Source organism: Agelaius tricolor, unplaced genomic scaffold (genome assembly GCF_023055355.1).
Source record: "Agelaius tricolor isolate 1412-34295 unplaced genomic scaffold, bAgeTri1.0.p SCAF_26, whole genome shotgun sequence".
NCBI classification, from domain to species: domain Eukaryota; kingdom Metazoa; phylum Chordata; class Aves; order Passeriformes; family Icteridae; genus Agelaius; species Agelaius tricolor.
In genome coordinates this window covers 2,815,478-2,834,526 of record NW_027269286.1, presented here as the reverse complement: position 1 = coordinate 2,834,526, position 19,049 = coordinate 2,815,478, and the positions used below count along the sequence as shown (strand labels likewise).

General features: G+C 36.3%; 1 protein-coding gene across 2 annotated transcripts in view; it reads right to left on the bottom strand.

The window, feature by feature from the left end:
- COG6 (component of oligomeric golgi complex 6) overlaps window positions 1-19,049 on the bottom strand; it is a 55,319-nt gene that overhangs the window by 22,863 nt on the left and 13,407 nt on the right. For both annotated transcript variants that reach the window (XM_071448550.1, XM_071448551.1), the window contains exons 5-12: window positions 17,182-17,293; window positions 15,221-15,303; window positions 14,916-14,986; window positions 13,683-13,776; window positions 8,939-9,067; window positions 8,740-8,831; window positions 4,385-4,449; window positions 473-564 (exon numbers count right to left, since the gene is read on the bottom strand). In XM_071448550.1, the coding sequence (XP_071304651.1) occupies window positions 473-564; window positions 4,385-4,449; window positions 8,740-8,831; window positions 8,939-9,067; window positions 13,683-13,776; window positions 14,916-14,986; window positions 15,221-15,303; window positions 17,182-17,293 (738 nt within the window). The remainder of the gene's footprint in view (window positions 1-472; window positions 565-4,384; window positions 4,450-8,739; window positions 8,832-8,938; window positions 9,068-13,682; window positions 13,777-14,915; window positions 14,987-15,220; window positions 15,304-17,181; window positions 17,294-19,049) is intronic.

The window sequence follows — 19,049 nt, the reverse complement described above, 5'->3', positions numbered from 1 at the left end:
GCATCTTCAACACTGAGATAAGGGAGTGCATAATTAGGGAAAAAAGTTATCAAAAAGTTATGAAAAAGTTATTAAAAACAAAACAAAACCAACAACAAAAAAACAACCAAACCCAAAAAAATCCCAAAAATCTGAAGCAATTTTATTTAGTAACATTTTCTCAAAGGGGACTTGATTTTGTCATATGAAATGCTGTGGAGAGTTTTTTTGTATACTATTTGAATCTACACAGAACAACAAAGAAACAGTTATTGTGCCAAATTTATGCTGTATTCCAAAGCAGTTTTGATATGAACTGAGGAATGGCAATGGGTAAATGGCAATGGGTAAATTATTATCCCATATGTTTCTACTTGATGTCATAGTTCAGAGCAACAACTAAGCAACAAAAGTACTCTACCTAGCAGATTTGTTCTTACATATACAATTAGGGAAAAAAGGCATTTTTAACATATTTTGTAATTTTGCATACCTGATTGTATGGTGGTAGAACTTGAGCAAATTAGAGATCTTGTACAGTAAAACTGCTCCTGGCTCGGCAACAATCACCTGCTCAATTCTAACCTGTAGCATGAATAAATACAAACATCCTTCAGGTCAAAAATTCTGAAAGCCAGCCTTCTATGACTTTATAGGCAATATATCTCTGATTTTTGAAAAATAAATTCAATTAGAAATAAATTTTAAAAGAGAATGTCCAGTTAACTTTAATGTTTGGCTTGAATGGAAGTGTCTGTGGGCTGCCAAGCATCTGGGCAGAAAACACAAAGGTATATGCACACTTAAAAAAAGAAAAACTACAAATCCAAAAACCCTTCCAAAAATCCTACAGTCCCTACAGACTTCTGATGTCATTGGAAATTTAAAAATACTGAGATAATTTTATGGATTAATATCAATGCATACTGTGGAGTCTTCTCCAGCACTGAATAGTAAGAACAGCTGCAATGCTGCAGAATCATTAAACTATAGCAGTAGATTCCTACCATCATGCACAAATTCAGAACACCAAAATATTAGGTATTTTGCCTAAGAAACAAATTTTACCTGGATGAATAAATTCTTCCCTGAAAGGAGAGCATAAATATCTCCTACCAGTATTTAGTCAGAAATATTTATAACTAATAACCAGCTATGTTGATTGTTTATCTCAACCAGGATTTGCTGGCTACACAACAAAATGGTGCTGAGCGTCTTTACAGTTGGACAACTGATGTCTTGTCTCCTTTGTCTCCTTGGTACACACAGTCTCAATCCACTCATAAAAAGCTGCTCCAGGGTCAATCTTTGTGCACTTATGAAGCAGAGTAGACAGTTACTTATCCCTGCACTGCTCTCCCACGTGCCTGAGTGTGAAAGGGCTACACACAAATCAGCAGCCACCATCCACTCTCCCAAGTTATTTGCTGTTCAATAGAACACAATGTGCTGCAGTCCCTTCTTAGAGCCAGCTGTAGGGAGAACCAACCAAGATTATGTTCTCTCAATCCTTTCAGTTTGCATCTAATTCACAGCCCAACAGCAAATAATACTTTTTAACTCTTACTCACAATACTTAATGCACGAAGTTTATTTCAACACAAAGGTGAACTTTGATCTTCAATGTGTTTGTATATACAGAGGTCTATATACAAATATATGTCTCCAGTGTTACCTAAAAGGTCCTGTGGGCATGAATACTGAGTACATTCTAGTTGTACAGCAAAAGAGAATATGGCAGGCAGGGGAAAAAGAGGGAAAACAATACATTAACAAAAAAAAAAAAAGAAATAACTGAAAGTAAATAAAATAATTAAAAAGTGAACAAGAGAACAGGCAGAAGAAGAGGGAAAAAATAAGATTTTAGGATCACAAGAGAAAAATAAAAATTAAAAAGACAAAGTGGGAAAAGGAGAACTGCTGCTTCCCATACAGAAGTCTTCATTGCACTGGAAAACCAAAATTTGCAAGCGACACAACCTAACCTATTTGGGGAACCTCTGGACTTAGAGCTCTTGCTATTTTTTAGTCCTGTACATCCTGTTGTTAGCTGACCATAAAAGACTACCTGCAGTACACAGAGGGCATCAAAGACATCTTGCTTTGAGCTCATCTTAAATGTCATGGAACAGATGAGGAGTTTAATTTAAATGTTTTTTAGGATTCTCCTACCTCCAACTGAAATGAGACGCCTGTGCTAAGATCTACCACTAGGGAGTGTTCAAGAGTTACTTAAATGCCTAAACCACAAACCAACTATCAGTAAGAAATGTGGGCAAATTAGACTGCATGTAAGCATAACAATTCTACAATATATTGTAGAAAAGACTCCTCCAAACTGAATCAGTTACTGTTGTTCCTCTGAACATGGTGGCTTGTAATTATCTTATTACCTATTATGCATTGTCTCAAGGCTCTTCTGCTTGGGGGCTTCTCAGGGGGGATTTTTTCTACCTTTTTTTTTCTTTCCCCTCAGGAAACAATAAGTGTTTCATACTTTTTACTGGAAAGTCTAGACTGTCAGTGAATTAATGTAAGTTGCATTCTATTAAAATACAGAATACAATGTGAAGTCTTTACTTGTTCTTTAAAGATTTTTTTTTACTAGCACAGTAACTAACTAACAACAATATTTCAGGGGATTATTTCTAAAGACACTAGCAGAATGTAAGTGTAAAGAGTTTGGCAACTGAAATTAAAGTTACTGTGTACTTAACTATAAAAATCACAAGCACTGAGATCAAGACCAAAACTTCCTCTGACTTACACAGGAGTTTGATTTCATTCCTAATCACTTTGTTGGAATGCACAGAAATACTGAACTCAAACATCAGCATTCAGTATAAACAGAACTGATTCAAGAACGCAGAAAGTTTGGAAATATCTTCCAAAAAAAAACCAAAGCTGTGGTGATTGTGCGTCTATTAGGACAGGCGTCTTCCAACAGATCAAAAACAAAAGGTTGTGAAGGATGATCATAATTCTGTGGTAACATGCACAAAACTGAAATACAAGAGCTTCTGTCTGAACATCTGGGAACACTTTTATTTTACTGTGCAGGTAGGTGGCTCGCTGAGCATTGGCATTTGTTGCCCAGTGAGGCTGTGGAGCCTCCATCCTTGGAAGTATTTAAAAATCACTGGGACACAGTCCTGGGCAACCAGCTCTAGGTGGCTCAGCCTGAGCTGGGAGTTTGGACCAAGTGACCTCCAGATGCCCTTTCTAATCTCAATTCTTCTATAATTCTGTGACTTTCTAAATGGCACCTTTTTGAATTTTACCTCTCTCCAAACCTTATCCTTTTCTCATCAGAAACTTATGTGTCGTACCTAAAAACTAGCTGTTCACATTTGAGACTGAGCATTTGTCAACTGGATACGGTTGTTATAGCTACAGAATCCTAAGGGAAATTTATTATAATCATATTGAGGCACAGTAGATTTTGCTTTAAAACCACCTGGATTTATGCACTGTACAGTCAGGCAATAATTGGTATAAGCTTTATTACTTTGATGGCTTCAGTGGTTATGTGAAGCACATACAATAGACAAGTCAGGCAATCATTTGATGGATCATCATTAATGATTTCTATCACACGTGTCCCCTAAACTTACTAAGGCTGTAGTTTGAAAAAAAGACAAGTATAGAAAGATGTGGCAAATATGAAAAACTGAGGTAGCATAAAGATGGTAATTAGGAAACAACTTTTCATGGTGTCTTTAAAATACAAGAGCAGGAGTTATTAAAACAAACCAAAAAACCCCCATAAACCACAAAAGGAACTGGCTTTTCACACAAGAACTGAAACGTTCACTTCTCTCATGAAGGATATGTTGTGAATATCAACAGTTTATATCAATTTGACATGTTCATGCAAGAAAACATCTACTGAAATCTATTATATACAAAGAAGTTATGGCTCAGTAAGTCCTCAGTATATTCACAAACAGGCAAGGAAACTATCCTAACAGATGTATGACACAACTGCATAACCTGTACACTTTTCCCTAAGCATAATGATCACTATGAAAAACGTGTTAGTAAATTACATGGATTTTTCATTTGACTACTACCACCACTGAGATATTCCTATACACTTATCACAAAGCTGTAATTTTATACATCAGCACTCCTCAACATAGGAAAAGTAAACCAAAATCAAGAGTCAAATTTAGCATCCTAGTATCCCTCATTATATGACTATTGTAAATCAGACGTCTATGAACAAATGAATCTTTAATTTGAGAAAAAATCCTTCAGAAGTCAACAATCTAATTCTTAACCAAGGGCAATACCAAATACCAAGGGCAACCAAATACACGGAAGAGATGGGAGCACAAGTTCTGAAAAAACATGACAGAAAAGCTTTTGTATTTAGAGTGCTAAGGAAAACAAAATACTTCACCTTTAGAGGCCTGCAGACACCTTCTGTGATGTGCCCAACTACTTCTTGAATATTTTCTTCCACACCTATAGTTAATGCAAACACATGCTAAGATTATGCAAATGTAATTCCCTTTTCTTCAAGATTATAAAACAAATAAACAAATGTAGGAGGTACTCCTCCATAAAAAGCAGTATGAACTGTGTGTTCTTTTCTCCACGCAACTAGTTCACACCTCCACTGTACCTCCAATCTAACCATTAAGAAATAGCTGCATGGCAAAACAGTCCCGGAGTCATTACCTTTTGCTATGCAATTGCTTCCTAGGGCAACACAGTGCGTGGGAATCTAAGGTAGAAGTAGCAAGGGGAAGAATAAATGATTTAGCAAGAAGCTATCTCAGTAAGGCTCAATATTAGCACTTCACGAAATTAAACTAGAAAAACACCTAAAACCCCACCAGGCTGGTGAGATGCTCAAGGAGCAGCAGCACAGCCTGTTTGAAAAGCCTGACTGGCAAACACACGTGTCTGTCAGCGCTGCTTACTGACGAGCTCGTGGTGCTGCTACTAATGAAGTGACATGTGTACCTCCACACTACTGCGTGCTGCAGCGCTGGCAAACGCTTCCTCCCCAGCAGCAATTGAAACTCATCTTTCACAGAGCGATGTACAAAGGAGAATATTGCCCTATCTTAGCACGAAACACAAATGAATTGTTGCATGGCAACCAGTGCTGTCATAAATCAATCAAGCTGAAAGCAACAGATCTTCAAGCTCTCACTTCTGTAACAACTCAGAAGAGATTTATGGAGAAAGCAATACTTTAATTCTAATTTAAAACTTGTCAACAGGAGTTCATCTTCAGATGGGACCCATGCGATGAAAGTAAACAAACTGACTGTGACATGTGACAGAAATCAGGTGACCCGAAGCTATATTTTGCTTATTTCAGAGTGAGACAGATTAACTCAGAGAGTAAAAATAATGAAAGATCAGAGATCTGTGCCAACGCCTCTTTACACCAAGTTACATGAAAAGCCATATAAGCAACAACTGAATTCGGTGTGGTGGCTGTAAGAATTTCAACATACTGAATTGGTAAGGTAATAAAAATACACTTATATACTTGAGTACTGATATCAAGGCAAAAAGCAAGATTACAAACCACAGCGTGCATGCTCTTTTACGTAATGGCTAGCTCCCAGATAGACCTTAGCAATTTACACATTTTTTAGTAGGAACAGTCACACTTGTACTGCTCATCAATGTAACAAGTACCTAGCACATATTTGCAATAGTATATCTAGACCAGATTGACTTAAAAACAAGTTGTTTGGTATGAAAATTTTAGCTCAAAAAATATACAAGCTTGAATACCAAAGGACACAGAAGAAAAATTTTGAGATACCACATGCTTGTGCCTTCGCATGTATTTTCATGTCCAATTAGAATATCTGGATTCCAAAAGCAGTGAAATCTTCCAGCAGAATGGGTTATATAAGTGGTGCAAGTTTGACATAAAAGAAATACAGAATAAACAATTCTCAAAGGTCCAAAATAACTTTTAGAATACAGCTCATAACTGAAGATATACTTCCAACTCCTTGCAACATCATATATAATTTTTCTCTGACTATCCTTCTATAAAAGGAGAGATCTTTTTTGGACTTTGTTTAGCTTCTGTTCTCCATCTGGGTTCCTGTAACTCCACAAAAAATGGGTTTCTACTGCATCTCTTAAAATGCCTGCAATTCTCAATTCCTTGCAAGATTTCTTTATGACTGGGAGGCTCCTGCTAGCTATAGAATACCTAAACTCTGAAGAGGAAAACCAGATCCTTTATGCTTGTCCAGCAAAAGAGTTAAACCTTTCTGAATGTGTTTTCAGCACTTAAAATTTTAACAGCATTTTTGGTCAGATTAATCTGAAACAGCTAATTTTTGCAAGCTTAACATTTTAAAACTTTTTAAAAACCATCCTTGCACGCTCTGCTTATGGGCTACATAGTCTGGTCACTTTGAAGTAAAAACTGGGATGGAAATATTTCTAAAAAAAAGAAGTTCCACACATACAATTTTTCATCCAGTGGGACCATATCCACCAACAGGTATACAAGTGGCTTTTTCTTTGGCTGTTTTTTGAGAATGGAAATTTTTCTATAGCTGTGATTTACCACACTCTCCACAGTCCTGAAAGTACATAGAGCTTATAGGAGAATTTAAACAGAAATCTGAACTCAGTACAGAGACACCTGAAGGAAAATAATAGAAGTGGTTCCATCTGCAAAAAACTACTCAAGCTGAAATTGAAGTGAAAACATCTGACTGACCTAACTTCAGACAGCCAGGTAGGTGTTTTATCTATGGCAGTTGCTTGGGCTCCCTCTATAGGGGAATGGAAAAAAATCCCAGTTTGTGATGAAAGTCTCCAGAAATCCTTACATTAGATCTCAAATTTTGTTAGGAAGCACTGCATTCTGAAGATGCAAATCTCCGTCCTTATCTCTAACTGCAAATAAACAAGATGTCCAGTTGTTACATAGGTACACGAAATTAACTCAAGTTTTACTCTAGCCTGTGCAGCCAGACACCTAAAGATTGCACGACAGCACAGAAAATTCAGCTTGAGTTTTTCAGTACCATAGATGCTGTCCTAACTACCAACTCAGGACCTGAATTTATAAAGAATAGATAATCTCAGGGTACTTTGGGGTTGCAATGCCCATAACTGCTTCTTGTTAAATCCAGTGGTATCCTATTAAGTACTGTTTTGTCTTACAGACCTTACCACATCACTGTGCTTGTCAGCAAAAAAATTTCCCCCAAGATACAGAGAAATAGTTACAGACAGCACCTCCTAAGCTCCCAGTTTGTTGCTCCCAGTATGGAAGGAAGAATTCCTCTTTATATTTCTTGAAAATTGTTCAACAGTGATAGCAGATCCCCTCCTGGAGAGCTTCAGAAAACATATTTTTCCTTCAGACTGAAATACTGAATGCCTTGTTTATACCAGTTTTTCCAGGAAAAGGTTTTGTCCTGGTGATTTTTTGTTGAAAATCTCTCCCCCAAATATTTATATTCTCTATTTTATCAAGTATCGTGCTCTGTGGCTGGAATGCTCTAATTATATCTCATTCCATGGTCATATCACCTCAGCCCAACATCCTGTCAGGAGGCCAAAGAACTTCATAGTTAAGCAAAGCACTACACAAAGAAGTGTGAGAATTTCAGAACAAAGCACAGCAGCAGAAGTCCAGCCCACAGCAGAACCAGACACATTTACATGCTCCATGTAAATGAAGTTTTTCCTGAAGGGCTCCCCAGTTATAGCAGAAGCATCTGTCAGTCATCTACAAAGAACTGCCATGACTTTTTCTCTACCATAAAACCATCATGAGGTCTGCTTTCCTGTCTCCCTGAAATACTGTCAGCAAACAGTATTCAATTCAATTCCACTGTACACTATAACTGTACTTAAAAATCAGCATTCTTCCAATTTGATTTACAACAGTTCCTAAACAGCCTCCTTTTCTCACATACCATTAATAAGGAAAGACAATTAATACTTACAGTAGTAAGGCAAATCAGAATACACATTCATTTTAAAACCCAGAGTAGGATTGAGACATATAATCTGAAGAGCTCACCAGATATTGATCACATGTTAGTTCCTAAAATGAGTTTGTTACAATTGAGTACACATGCTTCATTTATAAAAAATATATTTTTCTGTAACTATGGTGGCAAATCATACTAAATCTTCTACAGGATAAACGTCTTTAATGTATAGGTTCAGTCTACTAAAAACAAAGCAAAGAGATTGAAGACTAAGCATGAGACTCTCCAGTTCTGATTTGAAGGAGAGTTCTGATATTAAAAAGCTTCACCTATTTGTGAGTGGCCTACGTCAGCCTCCATAAACCTGGAATGATGTTAAGTGACAGATGAAAATTCCATTTTCCTTGTAGAACAAAGAGACTTACAGAAAAAAGGAATTGTATTTTTAAAAAATTACTAAACAAAAGAGCAGACATAATGGAAATCCTCAACATAATATGTAATGTTTTCAAAGAGACATGTATTCATATAAATTACAAACAATTTCTGAACTCTGAACTACACTCTGAAATGTCCCTTTGTAAATTTGACGTAAATCTATTATAAGTACAGTAAAATAAAATTAGTGCATTTTGAAACACTATTCTTTTGTTACAGGCCCTCTTTTGGTAGAATGCAACCACCAGCTATTCTGAGATTATTTTTAGGAAAATTTAAACTCAGACTTGTAACTGGAGCCCAGCCTAAGAAATTAGTCACACTTCTTTATTACAGACTTACTATCACTTCACAATTTATGTTTTAAAACCAGTACTACCTTGAATAGTCACAAGCTTTAACATAGCTTCTAAGTGTTCTTTTTCGGAAGCTGTAGCTTGATGCAACCAGGCCAGCATGTCTCCTACATACCTACACAAAACCAGAAATTTCTGTGTAAATTAGTGGTTTATGGTGTCAGGAATTCAAAAAGCCAACAAAATAAGGGTTATTTCATATACATTCTTGTTGTACTGTACCTCAGAGGATCATGAGAGTGCATTTCAATAGGGCGGGGAGTACCTCCCAGACCTCCTCTAGTAAGAGCATCTATAAAGCCACGGACCACAGCACTCCTTCTAGCTGTTCCAAACTCATCCAACGTGTATCTGTTATCGAAACATGAAAACAGGTTAAAAAAACCCAGTCTGCCTCACCACAGTTGATTAGTTCAGCCTCACAGCTAATACAAGTAAACATTTTTATAGTTCTAGAAATCTTGCATCAATGCCTCTACTATAAAGCATTGAAAACCATCTGATGATGTCAGAATTCCTATCATCCTGCTCTATGGTACATCTGAAAAACAGGAGAAAAGAAGACAAATTTTATGCTGTCACCTGCCTGTCTGCTCTAGAGCAAATGTGTAGGATGAGACAAGACTTCTGATATTGCAGACAGGTGGTGCAATATATAGTCTTATATATATATATATATACACACACACGCGCATATACACTTTCCTTTTCTTCTTTCTTGATTGGAGAGCTCTTAGTTTCCAGACTAAATTAATTACCCGTCAGATTATTATTTGTGGGGTTTTCCTACTGAATTTGAAAATTTTTTCCCAGTGTACCTCCTTTGATACCACTGCAAAATAGGCTGAAAGAAGTACTTGGCATTGTGTTTCCTACACAGGAGCATTGGCAGAGGCCATAGTCTTGCCAGGATCAGGTTAATATTACTGAAGAAAGAAAAGGGGGTGAGAGAAGAAAACAGTGTCCTGTGGGGCATCAGGCACAGCATTGCCAGCCAGGAAAGGGAGGGGATTGTCCCACTCTGCTCAACACTGGGTCAGCCTCACCTCAAGTGCTAGGGGCAGTTTTGGGTGCCACAATATAAAGAAGACATTAAGATATTAGAAAGTGTTCAAAGGAGAGCCACAAGGATGATGAAGGGCCTTGAGGAAAAGTCGCATAAAGAGTGGCTGAGGTCACTTGGTCTGTTCAGCCTGGAGGAGACTGAGAGGAGACCTCACTACAGTTACAGCCTCCTCATGAGGGGAAGAGAAAGGCAGGCACTGATCTCTTCTCTGTGGTGACCAGTGACAGGACCTGAGGTTGTGTCAGGTGAGGTTTCGGATGGATATTAAAGAAAAAGTTCTTCACCCAGAGCGTGGCTGGGCACTGGAAGAGGTTCCCCAGCAGAACTGATCACAGCATCAAGCCTGACAGAGTTCAGGAAGTGTTTGGACAATGCTGTCAGGCACACAGTGTCACTCTTGGGGATGGTGCTTTGCAGGGCCAGGAGGTGGACTTCATGATCCTTGTGAGTCTCTTCCAACTCAGCATATTCCGTGATCTTCTTGACTCCTCTAAACAGACACTAAAGAGAACTCTTCCTTGACCCTCCCATTCCCTTACCCCCCAGAATTAAATACATGAAAACTCAGCTTTTCAATTTTTGTACACATAAGCATCTTTGACAGGTTTGGGACTCCTGTTTGTGTAAGATCCAGCTGACTGACAGACGCAGCAATTTATTGCACTGCAACGCAAGGCTTCTTCCTTCTAGGCTACCACATGACTCATAGGAACAGACTTATATTCATTTGACAGTTGTTCAGTGATTTTAATCAAAGCAATCTTAGCTGGATATTTAATGGATGAACAATTACAGCCCAGAATGTATTATCTCAAATGGCTTGCTGGTGGTAGAGGAGGTGCCAATAACTTACACACGGCTCTTTTCTTCAGCAGGCTACCTTTCTGTTGGCATTGAAGCACGAAAGCGTGTGAAGGATGGGAAATGAACACTGGTAACATCCCAGTTATATTTGCAAGCCACAGAACACTTCTATTTTTTTAAACTAATTTAAGTATTCTGAACAACATTCAAACTAAAAAGGAGAGAAAGAAAATACACATTACAATTTTTTTTTCCAATGTAACTGAAAATTGCCAATGAGGGAGCATGGTGCCCTTTACCAATGACCACAGCAGAGGAATATATATATATATAAAATAATATTAATAAAAAGAATGTTATTCACTGACTTACATAAGTCTGCATTTAATAAGCAGAGCATTCACATTTAATAGATGTAGAGAACAAAATTTAAAAGAAAATAATATATGGTTTCAAAGATGTTTGACATTAAATTCAATTAGATTTCTACTCTGCTATAAAAAGTCAGAGGGAACCTTCAGTTTTGTTCTTTTTAATCCTAATTCTTATATTAAAGAGGTGAGGAAAGAGCACACTGAAGAATCTGGAAATTTCTTTTGAAGCCTTTTTCCTCATACACTTGTTAAATTGGAGAGTTAATATCTGCAATTGATAGAAGTCTAACAAAAAATTCTAATAAATTACTATTTACAAAAATAATGCAAGTGGAAGAGATCTAGCATATGACAACTGCCCACTGTCTAGAAGGAGCAGTATTGGAGTGAAAAATCTCAAGCATCTGTAGAAACCAGTTAGCCTTTTTTTTCCTCTCTACCAAGCAGCTATACAATAGATCATTAAATATACAGCCGTGAAACAGATCATATGATCATTATTAGTTCTGAAAACAGCATTCAATAATGATAATTTTGTTTTAAAAAGGAAAGTACTAATTTTCCTTTTGCTCTCAGTAGAACAGGGTATAACCATTATAAAATCCTGCATGTTAAAAAAATCAGCAATAACTATTATTTACACTAGAACACAGTATTTACTACTATGTTATTACACATACTCATGTTCAGAGAAGAAAACATTTGGATATTTTTCAACCCAGCTTTAATGTTTAAAATATACAGTAATGATCACTGGGGAAAGAGGAAGAAAAAAACCCTTGTAAACCTGAGTGGATGATGGAAGAGGAGCACTGCTTTCAGCTGTGTCTCCGTGCATTTTCTAGGAAACAGTTCCAAATTTTTCTGTTAGGCCCAGGAAGTGAAAACCAATCTGAAATGTTTCTTTTACATCCCCTACTGACTGCAGTCCCAAAAAGTCCATTCATAGTGCAGTCCTTCTGACCCTTTTAGTTGGTAAGTCAATATAAAGAAACAAGAATTTGTAGATTTGGTTCTAAACTCTCGCCTTCCCTATCTTATTCACTTCCACCCAACTGAATCACAATCTTTATCAGATGCAAGGGCAGTGACTTGGAGGGAAAGTGTTTAGTTCACACAAGAGTGCTAATACACAAAAAAACTATTTAGAATTATTTTCTCCTGTTACTTACTTTCTACATTATGAACTCAGCAATTTGTTAAAGGTATGCAAAAATTTTTGTAAGGGAATAAATTAAATGTTGAGATTTAAAATGTAAAGCATCAGTACTACAATTTTGATAATATGCTGTAGCAAGTAATTAAGCTTGATAATCTAAGATGAGAGACACGTGTCTGCATCATCTACAGTAATAGGGGTTTTTTGCCCTTTTGGCAGAGGAAAGGTCTTACCAATCAAATTCTATCTTTGTTAATACTACTACTGCTGTTTATGACAGAAGCATTAGAAAAAAAATTATCTTTTGCAGATTCATTTTAAACTGGCCAGCAGTGGATTTATGCACAAGATGGGGTTTTCTTCCCTTGAACTAAGAAAGCAAAACATGATTTTATGAAGTTTCAAAGTATCATAATTCAACAAAGTATTTATTACAGAAAAGAAAACTGTATCTAAAAAGAATCCTATAAAATGTTGCGAACAGCATAGTGACTGATCTTTTGCAGCTGTAAAAGAGGGTGTAGGGGAGAGAATGCACGAAGGGACTGCAATTCCCAGCTATGGCCTGAAATACTGCAACACACCATCCAACAGCTGGGGAGGTCAAGTGACACCACTTCTCCCTCACATCAACCAGCAGAGCTGACTGAGCATGTCCACATCTGAGCTTTCTCTCACACTGACAGCACTTTTCAGGTCCACATGCCCCATGCACTTCTCCTGTGAAGGGCTCCAAGGAGTTTTGCAGCATCATGTACCTACACCTTCACAGTGACACTCCTAAAGACAGGGGTAGGCCTTTGAAAGGCTGCCCTGGATACCTGTGGCTGAAAGCAATTTTCAATGGTTGCAATATGATTAATGCATTAAAAAAAAAAAAAAAAAGCCCAATGAAAACCAAAAGCCCAAACCCCTAAGAAGTGTAAATAACCTCTCCAGAGATGGTTACCCCAATGAACAGTTCTTACAGTGCCACCTGGTGGTTCACTCTCCTAAGTACCATTTCGTTTACTTCAACACCAGCAAATTCAGAATAAGAACGGGAGTATTTTACACAGATATAGATATATTTATATCTCTACACTTTAGAGGTCCATATGTAGGGCTTTTTAATAGATTACTGTATAACTCATAATGGAAGACATTTTTACTACCACAGGCACTTCAGTAAGAGCTAATTAGTCTTTACCAACTTTTTACTTTGGGGACTCAAAAGACACAATCACATGTTTTGAACAGGATTTTTTTACTTCAGAAAAATCCAAGAATGAGAGCAGGAATTCACAATTAATTTAAATTAAAACAGTCTGACATTTTACTTGAATTAGAAACTTTTAAGTTAGAAAAGTCCAATGACATTTCCTGTATCATAATTACGTCAAAAAGATTTCTGAAATTTAAAACAGTCAAAATAGCATGTTTTATAACTTAAGTTTCTGGGTAGTTTTGAATTTGGCACAGGAACAAATTGCCACCAGTCTTGGCACTGTAATTCATGCTCATCTTTAAGTTTTATAAGCTCAAAATACTAGCTTCTGTTAAGAGATAATAGCAAACACTTACTTGTACAGGACAGGTCTATCTTGTAAGGCTTCCATGGCTTGAGCAAGAACTGGAGAAATGTCACATGATTCTTGTGTCAATGTCCTGCATTCATCTATAAAATACCAACACAAAAGCACATTCTTTACCCTGTAACACATTTTATACAAGCTGTCAAACAAGAAAATAAGTTAAAAACTCAAAGGTTTTTCACTTTGAAGACTTCAGAATATGCTACCTGGGCTAGTTAGTGTTAATACAATAGTTAGTGTTAATACAATTAAATTCCCCTGCAAGCAGTACTGTAAAATGCATGTCCATCACCACTTTCAACAATAAAAATGACTAAAGGAAGCTTACTATTTGTTCATGCCCAAAATTAAATGTTGACTCATTCAACCTTCAAAATTGTATTGGGCTCCTTTGTAACTGTTTACCACACTTCAGGTAAACTATTAAGAAAAAATGGAACAACTAGTTAAGCAAGCTGTTTGTCTTGCCATTTGGTTCTCTTATTTTTTCTTTCATCAAAATAATTATATAATATTTTATATTCCAGGCAAGAATGTAGAAATCATATAAACTAGATCAAACATTGACAGAAAAATTACGACTTTTTGTAAGGGTGTAACCACAACTATTATTTGAGGTTTCAGCATCCACTGAAGAACAGCTAATGAATATAAAAATCACATTACACCATTTTTTCCCCCATTAATCTCACTGTCAGTGAGACAGTCTTTTGCTTTGGAGAAGAGCAAGTATATTTGATGTATTTGAGGCTATCAAGGTGTTGGATGACTACATCCAGAGTACATATGCAAAAAAACAAAGCCTACTATCATTCAAAAGAGCATCCTGACAAAAGGATTTTTTCTTTTCTAAAAGTAATCCACCAGCCCTCCCACTAAACTAGATCTTACTATCAAATCATTAAAACCAACAACGTCCCTCTAACTCACACGGAAAGGAAATTCAATACAATTAAAATTTTGTTTGGACTACCAAACTGTAGTAGTTGTTCTTTGTGCAAAACCATCTACTAAAACTATAAATAAATAATCCACTTTTATAATAATGAAATTGACCCAAAAACCTAGAGAATTGCCAATTAACAGTTTGGCTCCATAAGAAGGAAACCAAAATGTTAATATATCTTGGAAGGGATTTGTGCTAAGTTCAATCCACATGAAGGAATTATAGGAATCATCAGCATTATAATAATCATAAACATAAAAACATTCTTAGTCCTACTTTGAGTCCATCTGTAAAGTCGTTCATAAGATGTCTCTTGCAGTAATGCCATCTGTTCCATAATTTCCAAGCTACAAGACAAATAAAAAGTTTACTAATTCTATTTTAGAAAGTACTAGCAAAGGCACTTCAAGTAAAATTAAACATACCATTATTAAAATTTTGAGTATTTTAAAATTTTTTTGGTGAAATATTCTGTATATTTCTGCATATAATCTGTCATATGAAGCAAAGGATGAGACCTTGCTTTAACTTCTGCTTTTAACTGTAAATGGTTCTCTTGCACTCATTTAAGTACTACTCACCCTGCCCTTTGCTGATTTGTTCGGAGGAGAATCTTGACATCATCATGAATTTGTTTTACTCGTCCCAGAGCCTTGAAAAAATCCTAAATAAATTTAAAAACAAAATACAAGCAGTGTGTAAAAGCAGTAATTTCTATTCAAAGCTCTAGCACTCTATACCCCTCTTTCAAAAAAAAAAAAAATAAAGGCACTTAACATGTGTTTTTAACCTGTCTTGTGAAGTATGTGTGTTTCATATCCACCAGGTAACTCTAGGGAGATTTTGAGGACACTGCTATGCATTACATCACTGTCTCCCATTACTGCCATTACTGTTAAAAACTACAGAGCAAAATGAAACATTGTAAAGTACAATGATTATAGGTTGATATTTTTTGTACTCATGAAATGGGATAACTATGTCTTTAAAAAAAAATTTTAAAAAACCATTTGCAATTGACCAGACTAAGGTTTTCCAGAAAAACCTTTCTCTGTGGAGTAACTCAACAGCAGCGGTGAAAAAAACCAAAACAGCCAAAGCCTAGAAGACAAGTACATATGGCTAAAAAGGTTACTTTGTTAGTTTCAGAGAGGAAATGGAAAGCCAGTAGCATTATTAAACAGGCCTTCCTATGAAGACATATTTCAAATGCCTTGGAGGAGACCAGCTATTTCAGTTACAATTCTTACATCTTTTGTGATTTGAACACAGTTTGCTCAGGAAAGTTCATTCTGGTTCAAGTCACATAAAAATAGACATATTCTAAGTAAAAGAGGCCAGCAATTTAATCTACTGCCTTGCATCAACTGTGTTAAAGACCATGATTACAAAAACCCAAAGCACTCTTCCTTTGGGATAAAAGAAAATTTCCAAACCACAAATCTGACTAAAGATGTTTCAAGCACATTGGTTGACTCTATCCTAGGGGAAATGCACACACAGGATGTTAATGAAGTCTACCAACTAAAGCAGAAGAAGTATTTTATCTCAGTTACTTCTGCACTTTTTTAGATGAAGTTTCAAGACCAGCCCTCACTGGCTGCAAACCAATCACGCAGTAACTGGCACAGCATTGCTGTCATTGCTCCCTGCAATAGGCACTTTCTAGAAACTTGAATGCTCTTTCATGGCAGTAGTGGTACAAAAGCGTACAGCTATTACTCAAGTGCACAATTATTTAGCACATTCTATTTATGCTTTCATTAGCACTGTTTATGGTTATCAGTTCCATGTTTTTAATAGTGCTTTTAATGCAAACAGGATGCCTGTGAAAATGAGATAAATCTGGACTACCTGCTGATACACTACGTGAAGCTTTCCATGTGACTACAATGATAAAATGTCTATTTGGTACACTCAATTCTTTCATTATTCAGTTTCCTTTTACTGTAGAACAAATTTCCTTTTACTGTGTGTTCTTATTCCAACCATATCATATTCCAAAACTCGTTTTGGACGGTGGCTGAAGTGAATCAGCACCTGGTATCTTTAGCAACCAAATAACATTGAGGGAAAGTCTCAGCTCATATTGTCTCAAGTCACTGAGTACCTATATACATGAATATGCAAAATGTACACGCACATGCACAGTGGCAGTACTAGAGAGCTGCAAGCTTCTCATTTGCTTTGAGTGTCATGAAGTTTTAAAATGTCTTCACTGAAATTCAGACTTCATAAAGGTCTTTTTGAAGTGCAGAACTATATGAGAACTACTTTGCCTCAAACTGATTACATGAGAGCTCATTTGCCTCGAACTCATTACATCATTACACAAACTAGAAGTTAATGTTGGTTTTCTGTCTCTTTACTTGAATCTTTCATCACACATTTCAAACTCATCAGAAATTCACCATTCTCTTAAAAGGCACATTCCTCCATAAAAAATTAAATTGCAAACTGAAAATAATATCTCATGTACAATTCAGTTAGGGCATTTCTACATTTTAGTTCAGGGTGAAGATTTTAATGTTCATTGAGCTACCTCAGTAATTGGCTCATCTTTTGTGCCTCGGAGCAGATTCATTTCATCCGGTGTCAGCTGGAATTTTGCTATGAATGCATCTGCAACTTGTGCTTTCATTTCTAATCTCTGACTGTAATAAAACAAAGTGAAGAGGATATTAGCTTTTTATGCTTATCTCAAATACTGACTTTTCATATTTATACCTTTGGAAATACAACCAGTATCAGAAATTTTGTATTATTAAATTATAATAGCTCATTCTTGCCATCAAACACTTGAGTTGCTTTTTCACATAAGACTTTCTATTAAGGTAACACATTCACTAAAGACAATATAGAGGTATTTTAACACATTTGAAATTTACTAAATTCTTCAAAATTATATTCCTTCAGCATTTGTATCCTAAGTTATCTAATCCAGATACTTTGTGCTTGCACTTTTGCAATGCTTGCAGTTGTTACCTTTCAAATTCACTAAGGAAAGGAAAAACCTATAGCATACAAAATTACAAAATTAACCTTACATTAACCTACTTTTCTGCAGACCAGATCCATTTCTTTGTAACACCATGCAGTTGGTATATCAATTTACTAATGTGACAAGCAATCAAAATGCAATGGCTAATTCTCTTGTTCCTGAAATAAACACAGCCAGGATGCAATATGCAAACACCATCTCATGGGCAGCATTTTCCTGCACATGTTGTGTCACATGCCTTACAACCACAGGAGGACCCAAATGGAATGGACTGGGATTCCTGTGGCAACAGAAAATTTGCTCGAACTGTGATTTGAGCACACAGTATTCCTGGAAATAAAGACTGCTTTTTCAAGACATTGAGAAGGCATCAATTAGTTATTTGCAGAAGAATAAAGCTCAATTCCTTTAGGATCATTTCATCTTTCAGTGTGATATAATTACTACAAGACAAATACATTGTTATTACAGGGTGGTAAGACAGGCAAGTATACTTTTATATACTGTATAATTAAATTTCCTTGCAAGATCAAAGCTTGAAAAGAAAGCTTTCACTTATTTACCCCTTCTCTACTATCCAACTAGTGTCTGAACTTCATTCAGCTACTAATTATGGAAAACTGGCTTCCCTTCTGTAGACATGGACGACTTTCCCACCCTGCAGTTCCACAAAATCTTCTAGAGATCAGATTAAATTTTTGCAATTGTCAATGCTCTAGCACACTGAACAATGAGAGGGAAAGTAATATAAAATCCAACAGTACTTTAGCAGTAAAATCTATGAAGATCAAAGAGGAAAGTAAGCCAATACTTCTAAGTTACACAACAGAGACCTAATCAAAAAGGAAAACCAAAAACTCATATGGTTTAATATCACGTCTTGAATTGATAATTCAGGTTTCACTGGGGTCCTAGGCAAATATAATGATTTTATCTTTACATTGACAGTTTTGCAATGCTTAAAATAAAACTATTTCATTTTCTCTAAGTAAACTCTACAATTCCAAATTTTGAGTCTTCATGAAGCCAAATGTTTCTCAGGGAAGGTACAAGAGTGATGGAGGATCATTTTAACTAACTCTACAGACAGATGCATCCATGAAAAGCCCTGGTGCTTTCCAACACAGTGAAAGGGGAATGGAACAAGACCATTTGGAACAAATACAGTAAATTTTCAGCCAGAGGATTTATGTGGTGAAATCTGAAGAGAGCAAGTCATTCTGTAAGAAGCAAAAAGAGAAGTGGTCTACAAAACGTACAAGAAAGAGACAAGAAGATATTAACAAAAGAGTATTTTAAAATCAGTCTGTGAGAGATGTTCTGAGGGTAACTATGAAATCCTCACAGCACAGATCAAAGATGGGGCAGGTCTGCTCTGCACTAATATACTCACTGCAACGATGTGCAAG